This window comes from Danio aesculapii, chromosome 17 (assembly GCF_903798145.1).
Source record: "Danio aesculapii chromosome 17, fDanAes4.1, whole genome shotgun sequence".
In the NCBI taxonomy this organism is placed as follows: Eukaryota; Metazoa; Chordata; class Actinopteri; order Cypriniformes; family Danionidae; genus Danio; species Danio aesculapii.
Window position 1 is genome coordinate 24,878,174 of NC_079451.1, and position 20,456 is coordinate 24,898,629.

The 20,456-nt window shown below is 41.3% G+C and overlaps 1 protein-coding gene across 5 annotated transcripts in view; it reads right to left on the bottom strand.

The window, feature by feature from the left end:
• qkia (QKI, KH domain containing, RNA binding a) overlaps nt 1-2,479 on the bottom strand; it is an 84,106-nt gene extending 81,627 nt beyond the window's left edge. For 3 of the 5 annotated variants that reach the window (XM_056476904.1, XM_056476902.1, XM_056476903.1), the window contains exon 1: nt 2,080-2,478. In XM_056476904.1, coding sequence (XP_056332879.1) covers nt 2,080-2,224 — 145 coding nt within the window. In that variant the 5' untranslated portion in view covers nt 2,225-2,478. Of the gene's footprint in view, nt 1-2,079 lie in introns of all 5 variants that reach the window. The other 2 variants (XM_056476899.1, XM_056476898.1) reach the window with 1 other exon arrangement.
• Nucleotides 2,480-20,456: the final 17,977 nt, after the last annotated feature.

A 20,456-nucleotide genomic window follows, 5' to 3' on the forward strand; every position in this document is an offset into this window, starting at 1 on the left:
TGACATTTACGCACTGGCCCCGTTTACACCTGAATTTCTTTTGTCCATTTTTGATGGGCAAGTGCATGTATGGGTTTCATCTGCGTTTTGATCTAAGGCTTACTAAGACTTACTTTTTACTTATGAACGCTAAAGACTACAGAAAAGGATACAAAAAGTATGAGCCTTTTGTATGGCTTCTGCTCAAAAAGCTGCAAAACTATGTAGGCTGCTGCGGGTCGGATATAAAGAGCAATTTAAAAGAACAAACCAAAAAAAAAAAGCGTTGCATTTTTTCCTTTAAACCAGACTTACAACTTTACACCCTGTCTGGTAACACAGTTCAACAACCTGTCCTGTAATTATTAAGAATAAAGTGAGTAGGCAGCGAGTAAGTGGTCTTTAGCAGCTGTTTGAAAGCCTTCACACTGCAAAAGCAATCAGATCAAATACACTTTCAGCTACCTCTGAAAGCGCCTGAGTGGACAAACTTAAACTGTTTACACACTGTATTTAGATTTATTTACTTGGGGCCAAATTGCTAAAAGTTTATTGTAATATCAGTGGTAAACAGAGCCAAAGAAAGAGAAAGACCTACTGTAAACATGCGAACACACTTATAACGGTCACCATGTTGAAACACTAGTTTATTAAGGGAGTTTATAAAAGGATTGTTCACACAGGGAGTTTATTTAACCCATAACTAAACTGTTTGATCATCAACATACTACAAAATACACTCGAGTAAATTATTTTCATCCTGGAACAAGTATTCATGTGAAGGGCTTTTACTATTAGATTATTAGTTAGTATTATCAACACAAAAAAATTACCCATTTGATCATATTTTCTGTCATAAATTTGCCATAAGCGAATACTGTGAGTTGAGCGTCTCCACCAAACTGATCTAATCAACCTTAAGCGTGGTTTGTTTTGCGTTTGTGTATCGGAATGTGGAGTTGTGATCAGTCAAACCAAACTAGTTTATCCAGTAACGCGCAGTGTGATTTTGTAAGACGCTAAGAGCGCAAGCAAAGCAGATTTTGGACAACATTGCGGCAGATTTTAAGGCTGCTCTTCCCTCTTTGTTACAAGACAAGCAGAACCGCGTGTCTGCATGTCCATATCACGAGCATTTGTGCACTTCTCGCAACGAATACAAACGCATAGTCTTAATATGTGCGTGAAATAATTCAACCATATCCTGAGCGAAACAGGAGGAGATTAAACCCTGCCTGTAAACTACATGTATTTCAGACAAAACAGTGCGTGTGTAAATAAACGCACAACGTGTGTGGAGAGGAGTGACGGTGCAGATACGAGCTGCAATGAGAGAAACCTGCTGCATATAACCACCACAGACTATCTTTCACACTTTCAGATTACATTATAAATATACGTTTACAATAAAACACTGCTCCATACTCTTCGCAATAATGTTTCACCGCATGTCTCGCTCTTTGCATAGGGCGCATTCATGCGTAACTCTACTGAATGCCTCGGGGGAAATCTTAATCTGCAAACAAACAGTTAATTGTTCTGATTAAATCCTCTGTGTTATGTAGAGCTATGAATACTGTAATACACAGGAGGAATTAAACATATTATAGAGCTATTCTAATAGCGACAAACAAACTTGAGTTTCTTTTTTGTAACTAATGTTACTAACGTTAACCTAACTTCGGCTAACTTCACTCACACCCAGATATAAGTTAGCAAACGCTCAAATGCCTGGTTATTACACATTAACAACGTGCAATAAACGCCTAGAATAAGTATAAACTCGTAAAAGTTGTAAATTCTATGTTAAATAAGTGAAAGTTAAGAAAAATGACGCCGTTAAAAAAGTTGTTGATTTAGCAGAGTGCTAACAGTGCTAGCGACCCGCACATGCGTAACGTTACTAAGGAAAAAGCGAACTTTCTAATTATAAAAGGGAAAAATCTGTTGGAAGCTGCTTAAATACAAGCAATTGACGAATTTTAACTTTAAAACATAAGCCACAACCATCATTTGGAGTCTTTTTCGCAGTAGACCAATAGTTTGTGAAGTTGTAAAACGCCACACAAACACTCAGGGCTCAGATTTACACACACATACCTTCGTCCAAGAGTCTCTCCAGGTGTGTGAAGATGCCGCACAGGTTCGGTAAACTCGTCATGAGCTTCTTCTCGTTCAGTAGCTGCATCAGATAGTCGGGACTCGGCCTCGGTCTCTCCTTCACCTCCATCTCCCCGACCATCATCTTTGCAGACAAACGCTCACAATCCTTCCCCCAGAAAAGAAAAAAAAGAAAGCACAAAAGAAAAAATAACGGTGCTGCTCAAATCCCTCGTTCCCCCTCCAGTCTGCGGCGACTCTGTCCAGATGTAGGGGCTGATTTTAACGTGCAGTCTCTGTCTGGCGTGCTCTTTTCTCCCTTCGCTGGAGTCGCGCGGTGTGGACTCGTCGAGTTCTCCTCGTTGTACTGAGCTCTCGCTGCCGCTCCGGACTGCCACCAGTGCGCGTTCGCGGAGGAACCTCTGTGCGCGCCCGACCAGCCGCACGCGCATTGGCTGAGTGCGCAACGCGGACGCGTAGGGTGGCCAATCAGCGCATAGCTTTGGAGGGGCAGGATCAGTGCTTTAACCACATGAATGAGCGCCTGAGATGATGGACAGCGATTTTAGCCAATAGCATGCATATTCGAGAACGCTTGGAGTCACCGATTTATTGTGAAACGCTATGACAACATACCTGTGACAACAAGTGTTTGGCATTTCGTGATGTGTGTGTTGCTTTTAGAGTTAAATCGTTTAATGTATGTTTCTGATTTGCAGTTTGCGATTCCCTTCTTTTGCTAGGATGTGTCGTGCGCAGGTTACAAAGCGACATGTAAATTAAGCTATTGGTTTCACCGTATAATCTCTAAAATATATAATTTATGTTAGTGTTAAACAATCTAAAGGTATAGCCTGAATAAACTACATTTATCAATTATTATACTTCTTAATTTACTTTTTTAAAGGATGAAAAATGCAAACAAAAACTTTCTGAGAGTTTACTCACTCTCAGACCATACCATATACACCACCTGACAAAAGTCTTGTTGCATATCCAAGCTTTTGGAACAGCAAATAATAACTTGACTTCTAGTTGATCATTTGATATCAGAAGTGGTTTATATGAAAGGCAAAGACCTCTAGATTATGCTTATTTAACCTAAATAAAATATGATCATGCCTTGATATTTAATTACTAAATTAGGACAGTAAGGTCTGACTTTGTTTAGACAAAAGTCTTATCACTTAACATAAATAATGTACAGTGTAGAATGTAAAGTCATGGTGCAGTGGAAAGAGAATTAATATTGTGTATGACTCCCATGAGCTTAGAGGACTGCATCCATACATCTCTGCAATGACTCAAATAACATTAATAAAGTCATCTGGAATGGCAAAGAAAGCGTTCATGCAGGACTTCCAGAGTCAAGATTGTTTGGATTCATCTTCAATACCTCCTCCTTCATCTTACCCCAGACATGTTCAATAATGCTCATGTTTGGTGACTGGGCTGGCCAATGACCTTCTTTGCTTTATAAAGTATGAGGAGCGCTATCCTGCTGAAGAATTTGACCTCTCCTGTGGTTTGTAATGTAATGGGCAGCACAAATGTCTTGATAACTTAGGCTGTTGATGTTGCTATCCACTCTGCAGATCTCTCACACCCCCCATACTAAATGTAACCCCAAACCATAATTTTTCCTTTATCAAACTTGTCTGATTTCTGTGAGAATCTTGGGTCCATGCGGGTTCCAATAGTTCTTCTGCAGCATTTGGGATGATTGGGATGCAGTTCAGCAGATGATTCATTGGAAAAATCTACCTTCTGCCACTTTTCCAAATGATAAACTAGAAATTGCTCTTACAACTGGGATCGACGACAATACTTTTGTCAGGTAGTGGATATATATAGTGTGTGTGTGTGTGTGTGTGTGTGTGTGTGTGTGTGTGTGTGCGTGCGTGTGTGCGTGTGTGTGTGTGTGTGTGTGTGTGTGTGTGTGTGTGTGTGTGTGTGTGTGTGTGTGTGTGTGAAATGTAAAAAAAAAATCTGTGTTTTTGTTGTTAACATATACCTGAGCATATTTGAAATAGAATCTCCATCATCAATTGATTGCATTTGTTTCAGGAACAGTCTGTTCTTTAAGAAGTATGCTGTTCTACACTAGGTTTAAACAATAGTTCTATAAATATCTCTTTGTTTTCTCATCCTTACACATCGTGATACATTCATTCACTTTCTTTTCGGCGTAGTCCCTTTATTAATCAGGGGTCGCCACAGTGGAATGAACTGCAAATTATCCAGCACATGATTTACGCAGCGGATGCCCTTCCAGCCACAACTTAACACTGGGAAACACCCATAAACTCACACACATACACCACGGACAATTTAGCTTATTCAATTCACCTATACCACACGTCTTTGGACTGTGGGGGAAACTGGAGCACAAGGAGGAAACCCACACGAACACAGGGAGAACATGCAAACGCCACACAGAAATGCCAACCGACCTAGCCTAGCAGTGCTACCCACTGCGCCACCGTGACGCCCATACATCAGGATATTATCTGTAAATAACTTATGGATTCACTATTATACACTTTCTTCCCGCAACTAGAATCCATTTAGGAAGGTCATGTAATATGAAAATACCCTTCAGCACAACAGCTTGGTTCTTATCACAAATTTGGACCTTTTAAGAAGCATTTTAGAATATTTCAGAAATGAAGACACATCTCCAGCCACAGTATTACATTGATTCATCAGTATGTGAGACACATTTCAGTGACTATCAGCTGACATCCCTGGACATCATCCTGCCTTATCCACATGGAAGATAACAGGACACATGTCTTCAATAGTGACAACATCCAGCACTCAATATCAGATATTTACTATCAGAAGAGCAGATATGTCATTGATCCAGACTAATTGGCTCCAAATAATATCCACAAATGGATGAATGCATGCTTCATTTTGAAATGATAAGCATTAAAAACCTCTTTATTTGTGACACAAATATATCCATATGATTCACTATGAATCCTCATTTTCACCTGACTCATCATCCTTTCTTTCTTTAATCAGTTTTTATTCACTATTCTATCTTTCTATCATAAACTGAAAATAAAAATCTCACCAATTTCTGAAGACGGCACAAAAGATTGAGCATTTATCTCGCTCTCAGATAAGAATCCTTTGCTCTTATCAACGCTGCCACATACATTTTCATTCTACTAGGCACTGCGCCACATGTGTGTCTGTGTGCTGCTAATATCGTGTGTGTGTGTGTTTGTGTTTGTGTGTGTAGAGCGAGATATTAATCCCCGCCCAAACCCTGTATTTTCCTCCTCTATTAATAACACGGGTTTCATTCAACAATTAATCCAATTAACGACACTTTAGATAAAAAGTGAATATGAAATCAGGTGGTTGTGGAGCGGCAGGGGGCTGAGAGACAGGATGGAGATGGCGCTTCAGAGGGGGCATCAGTCAGGATCTGGCGGTCAGCGCCGGCAGCTGATTAGAAAAGCAGTAGGTGGCATGACTGTGTCTGGAATATAATGTGTGCTGCCTCAAAGCGCACACGCTCTTGTGTTATTTTGTCTGAAGAAAGCTTGAAGGCTTTGAGTGTGAAAATAAACAATACCGAAGCATAAAACAAAAGAGATTACGTGTGGGCGCTGGAACACCAGAGAGTGAAATCTGGGTCAATTGTGGGATCTAGAGAGAGGGAGAAATCGCACTTTTGTTGAGGTGAGGTGAAGAGTGGCATATTCTCACTGAAATTGGCAAGGGAGCGAGTGCGTGAGTGTCGTTGAGTATTTATGGGAGTGAGAGTAAAAGCATGTTGGATAAGCCGAACACAGGCTGATGACTGGAGAAACGGCCATAAGAGCTTTCTGCATGGGCTGGTCAGATGTGTTGGGTGTTGTGTTTTGGGCTGGGGTGCTGACAGTACTGATGGATTCTATTCTCTCCACCCAGTACAGTCCAGCGCAGTGGAGTATAATCACACCATGGGCCGTCATGTCATTCATGACTCTACGGCTCCCTAGGGGGTTCGCAGGGAAGATTAGAGCAAACACACAGTCCTTTATCACTCACTCACAGACTGTGTTCGAAAGCTTTACAATGCTGCCTTCGGAGGAAGCATTCATAGGTAGGAAGGCATCAAGGAGCGTTCTAATCCATATTCTGCTTCACTTCGTGTGATACCTTCTGATTGAATTTCAAAGGCAGCATATATGTGTCCTTCACTGTCTGCAATATAGCACAATCCTGTGCATTGCGTTTCTGACAGGTGAGCAAAAAAATAAAATAAACACATATTTGAGTGTAAACGTACGCTTTGATTGCATTTCTATTAAGAAGTTACTATAGTAGTAAGTAAATATCCCCTTGGTTATCACCAAACTCTCTTAATTTTGTTGTACGTGATTAAATTGTTATGATAATCGCCTGATAGGAAAGCGAGGCAACAATTTTTGCCTCTGTGGTGGGAATTTCATTCATTTATTCATTCATTTTCCTTCGACTTAGTCCCTTATTTATCAGGGGTTGCCACAGCGGAATGAACCGCCAACTATTCCAGCAAATGTTTTATGCAGCCGATGCCCTTCCAACTGCAACCATATACTAGGAAACTCCCATACACACTCTCACATTCACACATGCATTCACACACATACACTACAGACACTTTAGTTCAAATTCACCTATACCGCATGTCTTTGGTCTGTGGGGGAAACCAGAGCACTCGGAGGAAACCCACGTAAACATGGGGAGAACATGCAAACTCCACACAGAAAACATAAAACTAGCCCAGCCGGGACTCAAACTTTCTTGCTGTAAGGCAACAGTGCTAACTACTGAGCCACCGTGCTGCTTGGTGGGAATTTAAATGATACAAATACCATGTGAAGATGTTTTATGTTTTGTCAGTTTAGTGGCTAATTTGTCCAAATTGAGTCGTATGAAAATGTATGATTTTTAAAAGGAGGCGTGGCACTAAACCCCTACCCCCTAACCCAGCCGTCACTGCAGGATGAGCCAATCATACTAAATTGTGCGAATAAAATCATACAAATTCAAACAAATTAGCCAATAAACCAAAAAGTTTAAATATATATATATATATATATATATATATATATATATATATATATATATATATATATATATATATATATATATATATCCATCTGGAATTTTCTTCTACAATGAGCAATTTTCTTAGCCTCCTATGTGTGTTCAGTTAATTCATTTTATAAGCATTGAAAATAACCTATTCCTAGCCATAAACTTGAAATTACTAAATCAAGACATAGGAGCCTGAGAAAAAAATTAATATTAGAAGAAAATTTCAAATGGCATTTAGAGGTTGTTGCATCAGAACTCTTCACATATATATACAGTTCAAGTCAGAATTATTATCCCCGTTTATTTTTTTCTTTAACAGAGATAATTTTTTCAATACTCAATATTTCAACATTTCTAAACATGATAATTTTAATAACTCATTTCTAATAACTGATTTCTTTTATCTTTGTCATGATGACAGTAAATAATATTTGACTAGATATTTTTCAAGACACTTCTGTACAGCTTAAAGTGACATTTAAAGGCGTAACTAGGTTAATTAGGTTAATTAAGCAGGATAGAGTAATTAGGCAAATTATTGTATAACGATGGTTTGTTCTGTAGACTATCGAAAAAAATATATAGCTTAAAGGGGCTAATAATTTTGACCTTAAAATGAAAATGAAAAAACTGCTTTTATTCTAGCCGAAATAAAACAAATAAGACTTTCTCTAGAAGAAAAAATATTACCAGACATACTGTGAAAAACTTTCTCTGATAAACATAATTTGGGAAATATAAAAAAAAGAAAAAAATTCAAAGGGGGCTAATAATTCTGACTTTATATATACACATGGTGAATGTAGTACATCTTTTGGTGTACGATTTGAGTAGCTGCTAAGAAATTCATAGTAATTCATCCTTTTAATGAGACTTTTTAACAGCTGTTAATAAAGACGTATAAAGTCATATAATATATAATAGAAAATGCAACCTCAAAAAGTTATTTTGATACAGAATAGTAAACTGAGTATAAGGATTTATTTAAATAAACTTATAAATAAATAACTAAGAGCTAAGTTAGAACTGCTGTACATGTAGTTTTAAAAATACTTGAACATTTCCAGGTGAATCTGTGTGCTTATGCGTGTTTGATTGGTTCTCAGTGTGGCCCAAAGGATTAGGTTGTACAGGCATTTGTGTGTGTGCAGAGCAATGCAAGATGTGTTTGCGTCTGATAAGAGTGTCTGGCTGAGGAAGAGGAGGAGTGAGGATCAGACAGCAGAACCCCACCGAACTGGAGCATGAGAGAAAGATCTCTGCAGCCTCCTGCCGAAAAACCATCGGCCTCCTGTGAGTCTCCTTCAAAACACACCACGAGCTTGCAAACTACACACCAGCACCATTTCAGACAGACTCTGTCCAATATATGAAAAGACCTCTCAAAGAAACAGCTCAATTCTGCTTGCTTGGAGATTTATAGAACTTTAAAATAGCTAAATGCATTGATATTATGTTGGAATGGCATATACGCATTACGCAACTTATTTTACTGCAGTAACCTAAGTATTTTTGAGTGAAAATATATCTGAAATGAAATAGTGTGGGATTTGATTTAGTCCACAAAGATGTGATCGAATTGTGAAATGGTCGTTACGCACCAAAAAGGGATCGAGGTGGTTGATTTGGATTAAAGTCATATTTTAATTATAAACAATTTTTTATTTAGTATAACAATTGCAGTGTCCCAATTTCCCTATTACCATCAAAGTATGTACTTCCTTGTGACGAAATAGTACGTATGTTATTATCACTAACAGTGCTGCCCTTGCATGCTGCTGGAGAACATTTCCTGTCATTCTACCAAACTACAAATCCCATCACACACTGCAGTGACACACCTGTTTTCAGTTGACTGATTATTTGTAAAATAAACTCACCACTCACACACATGCATCCATGCTGTGTCTTGTTTTCACAGTAGCGAGCATTTACAAGCCTTTCCCTGGCTAGTCTTGGAGTGCTTTGACCCTTGTTTGTTTATGTTTGTTTTGCCGCCTGCCTTGACCATTCACCTGTTATACTGACTTCTCTTTTGGATTATCTGTGTGCTACCGTCTGCACCTGTTTTGAACCTTGCATGCCTGACTACTCTAAATAAAAGCTGTGTTTTGATCCAACCCTTGTTATTGTCACGGATTGGCCAGGCTCTTCCACCAGCATCACGCAACGATCACCGTCACCTGAGTATTAACCACGCACAGCTGCACCCAATCACTTCCATTCACGATATAAGCACACACCTCACTTCAGTCAGTGTCCGGTCTCGTTCCCACGAAGCGGACTCCTAGCGAGTACCTCCTGGTAGTCACTATCACATTGATATCATATCTTGAACTTACCTGATCTCTGTTTCGTTCCAGTCTGTCCAGTGTTCCCGGTGTCCTGTCCGTATTGAGTGTGTCTTCAGTCTGTCTTCTCCTCAAGCCCCCTGGTGTGTGCATTCGGTCTCCCTCAGTGTCTGTCATCCATCCTGCTCCGAAGAAGGAATACCATCTCAACAATACTACAATCACATCCCCTTTGTTATCCTCGTATGCTCCTCTGCTGTAATAAACATCTTTCATTATATACTCACCTAACTTGTCCGTCTGCTTCCCTAACAGAAGACCGGACCATACAGTTTACAGCATGAGCACTCCCGATCCCATTCAGGAGTTGGTGGACTCCCTGAAGAGAGTGTTAATGCCAGCTACTCCACTTCCCGAAGCACCACCAGCACCGAGCACTTCTTCACCGTCCACCCACTCATCCAGTCCCATGGCTCGACCAGCGCCCTACTCTGGCGGGGCGGAGGAGTGCAATGGCTTTCTATTACAATGTTCCCTGATATTCACAATGCAACCAGATTTATACCCCACAGATCGGTCCAAGATTGCATTCATCATCTCCCTTCTCTCTGGGTCGGCTCTCCGGTGGGCTGAGACCATCTGGCAGCAAGCTGGGCCGGTAACCAATTCCATTCATAGTTTTACCACATATTTCAAGGATGTCTTTGGTCGTGCAGATGGAGAAGTAGCAGCCGGAGAACAATTATATCATCTTAAGCAGGGAGCCATGTCCACCCAGGACTATGCGCTCCGATTTCGTACTCTGGCTGCTGCTAGTGGATGGAATGAGCGATCTCTCCTAACAACTTACCGGCTCGGATTGGAGCCCAACCTGAGGTTACAGCTGGCAGCCCTCGACGATACTATGGGGTTGGAAAAATTCATCCAACAATCACTTCGATGTTCTGATCGTCTGAAGATCTACCAGCATGATCTCCCATCAATCTCACAAGCACTCCTTCGTCCGCCAGAGCCAGTCGTCCCTTCAGAACCAGAACCTATGATTGTAGAGTCTGGTAGACTTACGATTACTGAGCGACAGAGGAGGCTGACCCGGGGTCTGTGTATGTACTGTGGTGCCGAAGGACATGTCAGGCTGGACTGTCCCATTCGTCCAGTACGTTCATTGGTGAGTGTATTCAGTTCTCCAGTTGAAAAAATGCACCCTCTCACCACCAATGTTCAGTTAACTGCCCATTCTGTCTCTATTTCAGTCACGGCCCTCATCGACTCCGGGTCAGCCGGAAATTTCATCTCGTACGCCCTCTGTCGCCGCCTCCAGCTCCACACCGAAGCCTCGACGCACGTCTACCAGATTCAACCTATAACCACCGATATCCATTCCCAGGCACGTATCCATCGTAAATGTGAACCCGTAACCCTCAGAGTAGGGTTACTTCATAAAGAAGAAATTCAATTTCTGGTTCTGGAGGGAGCATCAATGGACATCATCCTAGGGCGCCCGTGGCTGGTGAAGCATGATCCCATCCTCTCTTGGGGCACCGGAGAAATCAAAAGATGGGGTAAAGAATGCGTCTCCAGCTGTTTTCCTGACCTACCCTTGCAGATCCAGAGACCCATAAATATCTATGTCACGTCTGTCGAAAGTCCAGTTGAGAAACAATCCATTCAGATCCCGAAGATCTACTCCTCATACGAGGACGTATTTTGCCCCAAGAGAGCTTCCCAGCTACCTCCACATCGGCCATGGGACTGCGCCATTGACCTGCTTCCTGATGCTCCTATGCCCAGAGGTAGGATCTACCCGTTGTCCCTTCCAGAAACTAAGGCCATGGAGGAGTACATTCAGGAGGCTCTGAGTCAGGGGTATATTCGCCAGTCCACGTCACCCGCTGCCTCAAGCTTCTTCTTCGTGGCCAAGAAGGATGGAGGGCTGCGGCCATGTATAGATTACCGAGTTCTGAACCAAGGCACCATCAAGTTCAGGTACCCACTTCCTCTCGTCCCTGCGGCCCTGGAACAACTCCGATCTGCCCGAATATTCACTAAGTTGGACCTCCGCAGCGCATACAACCTGGTACGAATACGCGAGGGGGACGAATGGAAGACGGCGTTTGTGACCCCTACTGGGCACTACGAATACCTGGTTATGCCCTATGGTCTGGTCAATGCCCCCTCCGTATTCCAGAACTTCATCCACGAAGTCCTCCGGGAGTTCCTCCATATCTCCGTCATCGTCTACATTGATGATATCCTGATTTACTCCCGGAGTGAGGCCGAACATCGCCACCACGTTGCGGAGGTCCTACAAACCTTAAGGAAACACAAATTGTATCTCAAGGCTGAGAAGTGTTCATTTCATTTACCATCTGTTCAGTTCCTCGGATACATCATTGATCGACAAGGGGTTCGTATGGACGAGGGGAAGGTCACTTCCGTCATCTCCTGGCCTGAACCGAAAACCATTAAAGAACTCCAACGATTCCTAGGGTTTGCCAATTTCTATCGGCGTTTTATCCACAACTACAGTCTGATCACCGCTCCACTCACCAACCTACTAAAGAATCAACCCAAAACGCTATCCTGGCCACCCGAAGCGGCCGTAGCCTTCCAAAGCCTCAAGAAGTCCTTCACGCAGGCTCCACTCCTGACTCACCCCAATCCCGACTTACCTTTCGTGGTCGAAGTGGATGCATCGACCACCGGAGTAGGAGCCATCTTGTCCCAGCTCCATGGGAATCCCTCACTACTCCATCCATGCGCCTACTTCTCCCGTAAGCTCAGCCCGGCGGAAAAGAACTATGACATCGGGAACCGTGAACTTCTAGCCATCAAGCTTGCCCTGGAGGAGTGGCGACACTGGTTGGAGGGAGCTAAACACCCATTCCAGGTGATTACCGACCATAAAAACTTACAATACCTGAAAGAGGCGAAAAGACTCTGTCCTCGTCAAGCCCGGTGGTCCTTATTCTTCTCCAGATTTCAATTCTCCATATCATATCGACCAGGATCCAAAAACATCCGGGCGGATGCACTCTCCAGAATCCATGACCAACAAGAAACAAGTGAGACCCCGGCCAACATCCTCCCAGATCAGATCACTGTCTGTCCCATCACCTGGTCTGCTCCAACAGTTGTCGCCACCCCAGAGTCCAGGACTCCGCCGGGCTGTCCCCCCAATCGACGCTTCATCCCTGAAAATCAACGGGTAGATCTCATTCACTCCAGTCATACCTCTCTGGGCACAGGGCATCCCGGGGCCAACAACACCCTCTCGCTGCTATCCCAACGCTTCTGGTGGCCGAACATGGCGAGGGATGTGAGGAGATACATCCAAGGCTGTAGAGAATGTGCCATGTCAAAGAGTCCTCGTCATCTTCCTGCAGGAAAACTCCATCCCTTGCCCATCCCAAACCGCCCCTGGTCACACCTAGGAGTTGACTTCATGACAGACCTCCCATCGTCTGAAGGTAATATTTGCATATTAGTCATTGTAGATCGATTTTCCAAATTCTGTCGTCTGATTCCTCTGAAGGGTCTACCCACAGCCCTAGAAACCGCTGAGAACTTATTTAACCATGTCTTTCGATGTTTTGGGCTACCTGAAGACATAGTCTCGGACCGAGGACCCCAATTCATCTCCAGACTATGGAAAGCCTTTTTTAGACTCCTAGGTGTGACCGTCAGCCTCTCGTCTGGCTATCACCCACAGACCAACGGCCAGACTGAGAGGAAAATTCAAGAAGTGGGGCGGTTCCTCAGGACCTTCTGTCACGGTCATCAGAACTCCTGGAGCCAGTTTCTGGGCTGGGCGGAATACGCCCAGAATTCCCTGCGGCAACCTACCACCGGACTTACGCCATTCCAGTGTATTCTGGGCTTCCAACCTCCACTCTTTCCCTGGGATGGCGAACCTTCTGACGTCCCCGCAGTGGATTACTGGTTCCGGGAGAGCGAGAGGGTCTGGGACGATGCTCATCACCATCTCCAAAGGGCAGTTCGCCGAGCCAAGGAGGTGTCAGACAAGAAGAGGATTCCTGGACCTGCCTATGCTCCGGGGCAGAAAGTTTGGCTCTCCACCAGAGACATCCGCTTGCGACTGCCCTCCCGAAAACTTAGTCCCAGATTTGTTGGTCCCTTCACCATCCTGGAACAGGTCAACCCAGTCACCTATAAGTTACAGCTACCACCACAATACAGAATTCACCCCACATTCCACGTGTCACTCCTCAAACCCTTTCACGACCCTCTGATTCCTTCCACAGAGCCTGGCCATGAAGAGGAACCCCCTCTCCCACTGATTTCAGAAGAAGGGTCCATATACAAGGTCAAGGACATTCTACGGTCCCGACGTCGTGGTGGTCATCTGGAATACCTCGTAGACTGGGAAGGATATGGTCCAGAAGAGAGGTCTTGGGTCCCCAGATCCGATATATTAGATCCCGCACTCATGGAGGAGTTCCACTCCAATCACCCCGAGTTCCCAGCACCTCGTGGACGAGGTAGACCACCACGGCGTCGACGGTCTAGGCCCTCAGGAGCGGGCCCTGGGGAGGGGGGTAATGTCACGGATTGGCCAGGCTCTTCCACCAGCATCACGCAACGATCACCGTCACCTGAGTATTAACCACGCACAGCTGCACCCAATCACTTCCATTCACGATATAAGCACACACCTCACTTCAGTCAGTGTCCGGTCTCGTTCCCACGAAGCGGACTCCTAGCGAGTACCTCCTGGTAGTCACTATCACATTGATATCATATCTTGAACTTACCTGATCTCTGTTTCGTTCCAGTCTGTCCAGTGTTCCCGGTGTCCTGTCCGTATTGAGTGTGTCTTCAGTCTGTCTTCTCCTCAAGCCCCCTGGTGTGTGCATTCGGTCTCCCTCAGTGTCTGTCATCCATCCTGCTCCGAAGAAGGAATACCATCTCAACAATACTACAATCACATCCCCTTTGTTATCCTCGTATGCTCCTCTGCTGTAATAAACATCTTTCATTATATACTCACCTAACTTGTCCGTCTGCTTCCCTAACAGTTATTTTATCCAACCACAGTTATTACAACCTAAACTTTGAGAGATACAACTTCCTCAATAACGGACTGTTATATTGCTTAGTTACGTTCCATGACAATCGTCTTGTCACATCATCCAAATTTCGTTCATTTTTAATTTCCTACCATATTGAAGATGCAGCAGCACGTTAATCTGCCATTCTTGGGTCTTTCATGCAGAGAAATCTCCTCAGGTCTGCATTCAGAAGTTAATGACCAAACCATAATCTTCACATTGTCACTTCAGATAAAATTATATGCGTAAAACGTGAATTAAATATATTGCAGAAGGTTAGATGAATCATTCAAATATCTTTACCAAAACCTCTCCACTGAACATTCGGTCTTGCGCATCCAGCACTTTTTACCCATGATAGCCATTCTAATCGAATTCACGTCCATCGTGCAATGTTTTAGTCGTTAGAGTAGCCTAAGCACAAATCTGCATTGCGAATTTTTACCGGAAATAGTAGAGTAACATCGGAGTAACTTTGGACTACTCATTTTAAAATCCTAAGTCTAAGATTTAAGATTCTTTTTTGAATACAATTTAGCATGGATGGTAAAGGAACATAGCAAATAAGACCAGAAATGCAATGCAGTTTTAAAAATAAATACAAATATGAAGCCTGCGAATACAAATCGATGTTGCTTTTGAGTGATTTTTTGGAGTAAATATCAGAGCTGCTGTCCATTCTGTGGACTGGTGGTCTGGGGTTGAGAGGTGCGGGTGACACCTGAAGCATGAAGTCACACAAGAAATAAATCTCCATTGAGCTCAGGGCTTTGCACATGCTCAGTGGCAGGCATTGGGTTTTTTGCGGCCCCTGGCAGATGCGCTGAACAAGAAGAATAGGTCCCAGAGGGCTATTTATTCCTGCTGCTCCCTTCGCTTTCCCCCTCTCTCCCCTCTGCACTGTTGCGCCGAACAATCTGGCATTCTTACAATATAATGTTTTCCTTGCCTCTGCTCTTGCATCAATGTCTCCATCACTGTTTTATGCTGTAAATGTGTGGATTTTTTTCAGTTGATTGAATCAGAATGCAATTAGACCAGAGCCAAATCAGGTAAGCGAAGTATAGTTCGCTCAAATATTCAGTCAACTGTTTTTCTTTATTTAAAGGGCACCTATATGATGAAAATCAACTTTTGTAAGCTGTTTGGACAGAACTGTGTGTAGGTAGTGTGTTCATATTGGAGTGATATAAAGACAATGAGTCTCTTTTTAAAATTTCCTGATGTTAAAATAGGAACCAAATCCAGGTGATTTTGAGGCCTACCGCAATGTGACGTAGGAATGCGGTTTTCCCTACCCAACGAATTGACTTACAGGCACCATGTTTCTATAATAACATGTATACACAAGTCCACAGAACACTTTTTTTTGCAAATAAACTGGGATTAAAATCTTTTTACAACTCTCTGTGGTTTTTATAAGTTCAAAAAACATTTTTAAAATAGAGCATGATTGTAATAAAGATCGCTATGCAATTAACCGCTATTATCACCACGGCCGCATGGTGTCAGTAAATGCGCATATGTGTGTGTGCGTATACTGCAAATGGCATTTGTGTGAGACTCATCATTTCAGAAAGGCTTGACTAAGCTCCACCACAAATACATCAAATAAACTTACTTGGTATTTTTGACTAATGAGCTGTATTTCAGCTTCATCCAAGTCTGTCCCTATCACTGACTGCTGTTTATCTGACGTAACGCATGAGAAGCAGACACACACGCGGAAACGGTGGGCGGGGAGAAGCAGCTTGTTTTCATTTAAAGCCACAGGCTACAAAAGCAGCTACAGTATACTCAGACACCAAAACGGGCAGATTCTGGAGGCTATAACAAATTATCTGATGAGTGTTTTGAGCTGAAACGTTACAGACACAATCTGCAGAGACCAAAGGCTTATCTTACATCTTGCAAAAGGGGTCAAATAGGTGCCCTTTAACTAAACAAGCAAACAAATGTAGTCTGTTCAGTGAAATCTATATCAAATCTAATTGATAACTGGTTTCATTCATTGCACAGGCATCTTTTGATTTCAGGTATGGAATGTTGTTTGCAAATTTAATGAAGGAAAGTGAGAATCTCATTACAAACTTTGATTTGAAGCAAGACTGTAAATGACGACTTCAATGAGGGAAAGAAATACAATTCCATTAACCATCGCAAATAACAAAATAAATTTTCAAAATGACTTAAAAATATTATCTTATTTATAATAGTAGCGTATAATACAAGTGGATCAACAGAAACAACATATTTCAAGTGTATTGAAAAATCTGATTTTTTTTTTGTTCCAAATGACTGTTGTGCTTGACAATGAACAACTGACCTTTTTGGATGTGAAACGTGACCGTACCTTTCTGCTGTAGAAAGAAAGTCATAAATGTCTGAAAAAATAAGACTGAGTAAATGATGACTGAAACCATTCCTCTCAGAATCTTGATTTCTAGGACTCATGCTGGGACTCTGGGTCTCTTTATTGACCCCGAATGTTGCAGTAAAACTGATTTGAGGGCAAATCCCGCCACAATTCCCCCTTGTGTCTGTTCAGAGCTGTAATTTACAGGCGTTGTGATCAAATCCAGATTGAACTGAGTTCAAATGTTCCAGAAATCTCAGCTCACTGTAAACATCAGCTCATGGGACTCCCCAATAAAAACACAGACACAACACGGATTTTTCCTTGAAGCTGCTACACTTTTCAAAAGGTATATTTTTGTACTTTAAAAGGTCCACAATGGTACATATTAGTACCTACATTTTTAAGGTACATTTTTATGTAATCTACTGTACATTTTAGGTAATAATATGTACTTTAAGTTACCATGATTTACCCTTTATTTCCTTTATTTCTGAGAGTGCACTGTAAATAATTTGGCAAAACATTGTACTTCCATATAATCTACTCATGATCTACTAGCGTTAGAAAGAAATATATATGTCGTAAGTAATAAATATGTGATTAATAGGACATGGTGTCCAAAGAGCAGATGCCATTCTCAAAACCCTTTCTAATAACACCAGATGGAGTTCCATGGTTAAGTGCTTAAAATTGATTGTAAAAGCCTTAAGTGAAAAGACTCAGAGGGCAATATATACTATAAAAACACTATTCGGTTAAATAAATAAACCAAGACACTCGCTGCGTCTGATTTCACAGGTAAGAAAAGATAGAAGTTGTTAAGCATGAGGGAAGCCCCCGACTGAGAGTGCGTGTGTGTGTGTTTGTGTGTGTACACGCTCTGATAAATGAGCGTTTCATTCAGACATTGTGTTCTGGCACACAGCCTGCAGCTCAGGTTCATGGCTTTCAAAAGCACATAATGTTGCCATCTGAATAAATGCCATCTCTGGTGTTATTCCGTGCACTCTCTCTGTCCCTTTAGGATCCAGTGTGCAGAATGTAGATGCACTCAATGGACACTTCATTGAGTACACTGTTCTAGTGACATGCTGGAGTTTTTGCATTCGAAACTGCCCTAAAGGATTAATTACTCATCCTCATGTCATTCCAATTCCCTGAGATCTTCGTTCATCTTCAAATTAAAGAACTTTGAAATGTGGATTTTTATTCAGTGTTTGGTATAATCTCAACTGAAACTTAAAGAGAGGACAGGGCATAGATTAGCTCCAATAGCGTTTCGTTTTTATCACAGCTCAAGTGCATCAAATGAAAAGCAAATGAGAAGTGTCTAGGAGGCGGGGCATGACAGCTCCTAGAGAGCATTTGATTGGTCAAGATTTTATGAGAAGCTAAAACGTGAGGTGATCATTAATCCATTTAGGCAGAAGTGACAAACTGCTTTGTATGTTTATATTGGTGTTCTTCTGAATGCAAATATTGTCACTGTTTTGGAGTACACTAGCTTATAGATATCCTTAAATCTAACAAAAAATATTATTTTAATTTTATGGGACCTTTAAGATATTTTAGATTACATCTGAAAGATATCTGACCCTCCATAGACAGCAACTCCAGAGAAGGCCAGAAAAGAAAACAAAAACACTGTCAAAACATTCCATGTTGCTTCAGTGGCTCAACAGTAATCATATGAGGCTCTGAGGACACTTCTGTGTGCCAAAGAATGCAAAAACAACAAGGTTCGCCAATATCTTTTCTTCCTTGTCAGGTTGTCAGGGTAGTAATATTGCCAATTGTAAATTCACCAGAACCTCACACATCTGACACATTTTTGGCACACAAAGCATCCTCAAAGATTCCTACCCACATGGAAAGAACATATATGAGGGTATATGCGATATGTATATATGAAACCTATATGCAGTATATATGCACATATATGATAATGTTTTTGCTGCATATATGCGTATACTATGCCACATATAGGCTAAATTGAGGTGCATTTATGTGCATATACAGGCCATATAGGTCTCCTGTATTGCTTCTTTACATCCACATATAAGCCCTATATGTACATACACTGAAAAAAATAACAAATAAATTTATTTTTAAAAATCCTTCTAACACATTTCAAGTAAATTTTACATTCTTATATCAGATACAATTAACTTGTCAATATCATGTAAAATTTACTTAATGTTTAATCTAACACTCCTAAATTAGCGAAGTAAAAGTTAATTGATTATCTTTAATTTTGAGTCTATATTTATTCAAATTAATCAAGTAATGTCAAGTTCATGTTTTAGCAAAAGGTTTTTTGCTTTTTTTAAATAATTTAAATACATTTTATTTGTTACAAATTAGTTCATCTGGCATAACTTGTTTAATTAAAACACATTTCCACTGACTTGGAATTTGCTATTTCACCTCAGTTTAAGCAAACTGAACCCAAGAGCAAATTAACTTAAAAAATCCTTACTGTCCTCAAAATTGGCGTTGGCATAGCTATGGCTCTTTGAGTGAAGCATCAAACATTAATGTTGAAAAAATGCCAAGATCCAAAGCATGAGTGCTCTTCTAAAAGGTGGTAACCGCAAAACTAAAAACACTTACTCAAAACTCTTCTTAATCTTCAAACTAATGATGATTAAACTCTTTAATTTCTTAGATTCTTTCATTTTCAAAATATTCTATATGGAACTACACATCCATTATGACATATCATATATTAAAATGAACTTAATATTACTTAATTTGCAACGATTAGAAAATATTTCAATATTCATTCATTCATTTAATTTATTACATGAAGTAAATGTGTAAATATTAAATATTTATTTGGAAAATTCTAGTTATCCTTGACACTTATTACAAGGTAAAAATTATGAGAGTAAATTTATTAAGGGGTATGCAGTGGTGCAGTAGGTAGTGCTGTCGCCTCACAGCAAGAAGGTCGCTGGTTTGAGCCTCAGCTGGGTCAGTTGGCATTTCTGTGTGGAGTTTGCATGTTCTGCCTGCGTTCGCGTGGTTTCCTCCGGGTGCTCCGGTTTCCCCCACAGTCCAAAGACATGCGGTACAGGTGAATTGGGAAGGCTAAATTATCTGTAGTGTATGAGTGTGAATGAGTGTGTATGGATGTTTCCCAGAGATGGGTTGTGGCTGGAAGGGCATCCACTGCATAAAAACATGTGCTGGATAAGTTGGCGGTTCATTCCGCTGTGGCGACCCCGGATTGATAAAGGGACTAAGCCGAAAAGAAAATGAATGAATGAAATTTTTTATATTTTACCACACCAAAAAGTTATTTCTTTCAGTGTACAAGATATGTCTCCTATATAGCTCATATCTCACTTTGGCAAGTGTCATACATGATGCCTAGCTCATATTTTCTATTATCAAGGCACTAACTAAGATAAAAAAAAATCTTATGTATGTGCGAATACTTGAAATTGGTATCAAATGTAATTGGGATGTTATGGAATTTAACTATGGCAAATAAGTGAGAGCCCACACAGAAAGAAGCTATATAAACATACATGTTTTAATATAGGTTTTGATATAGGTTTTTAA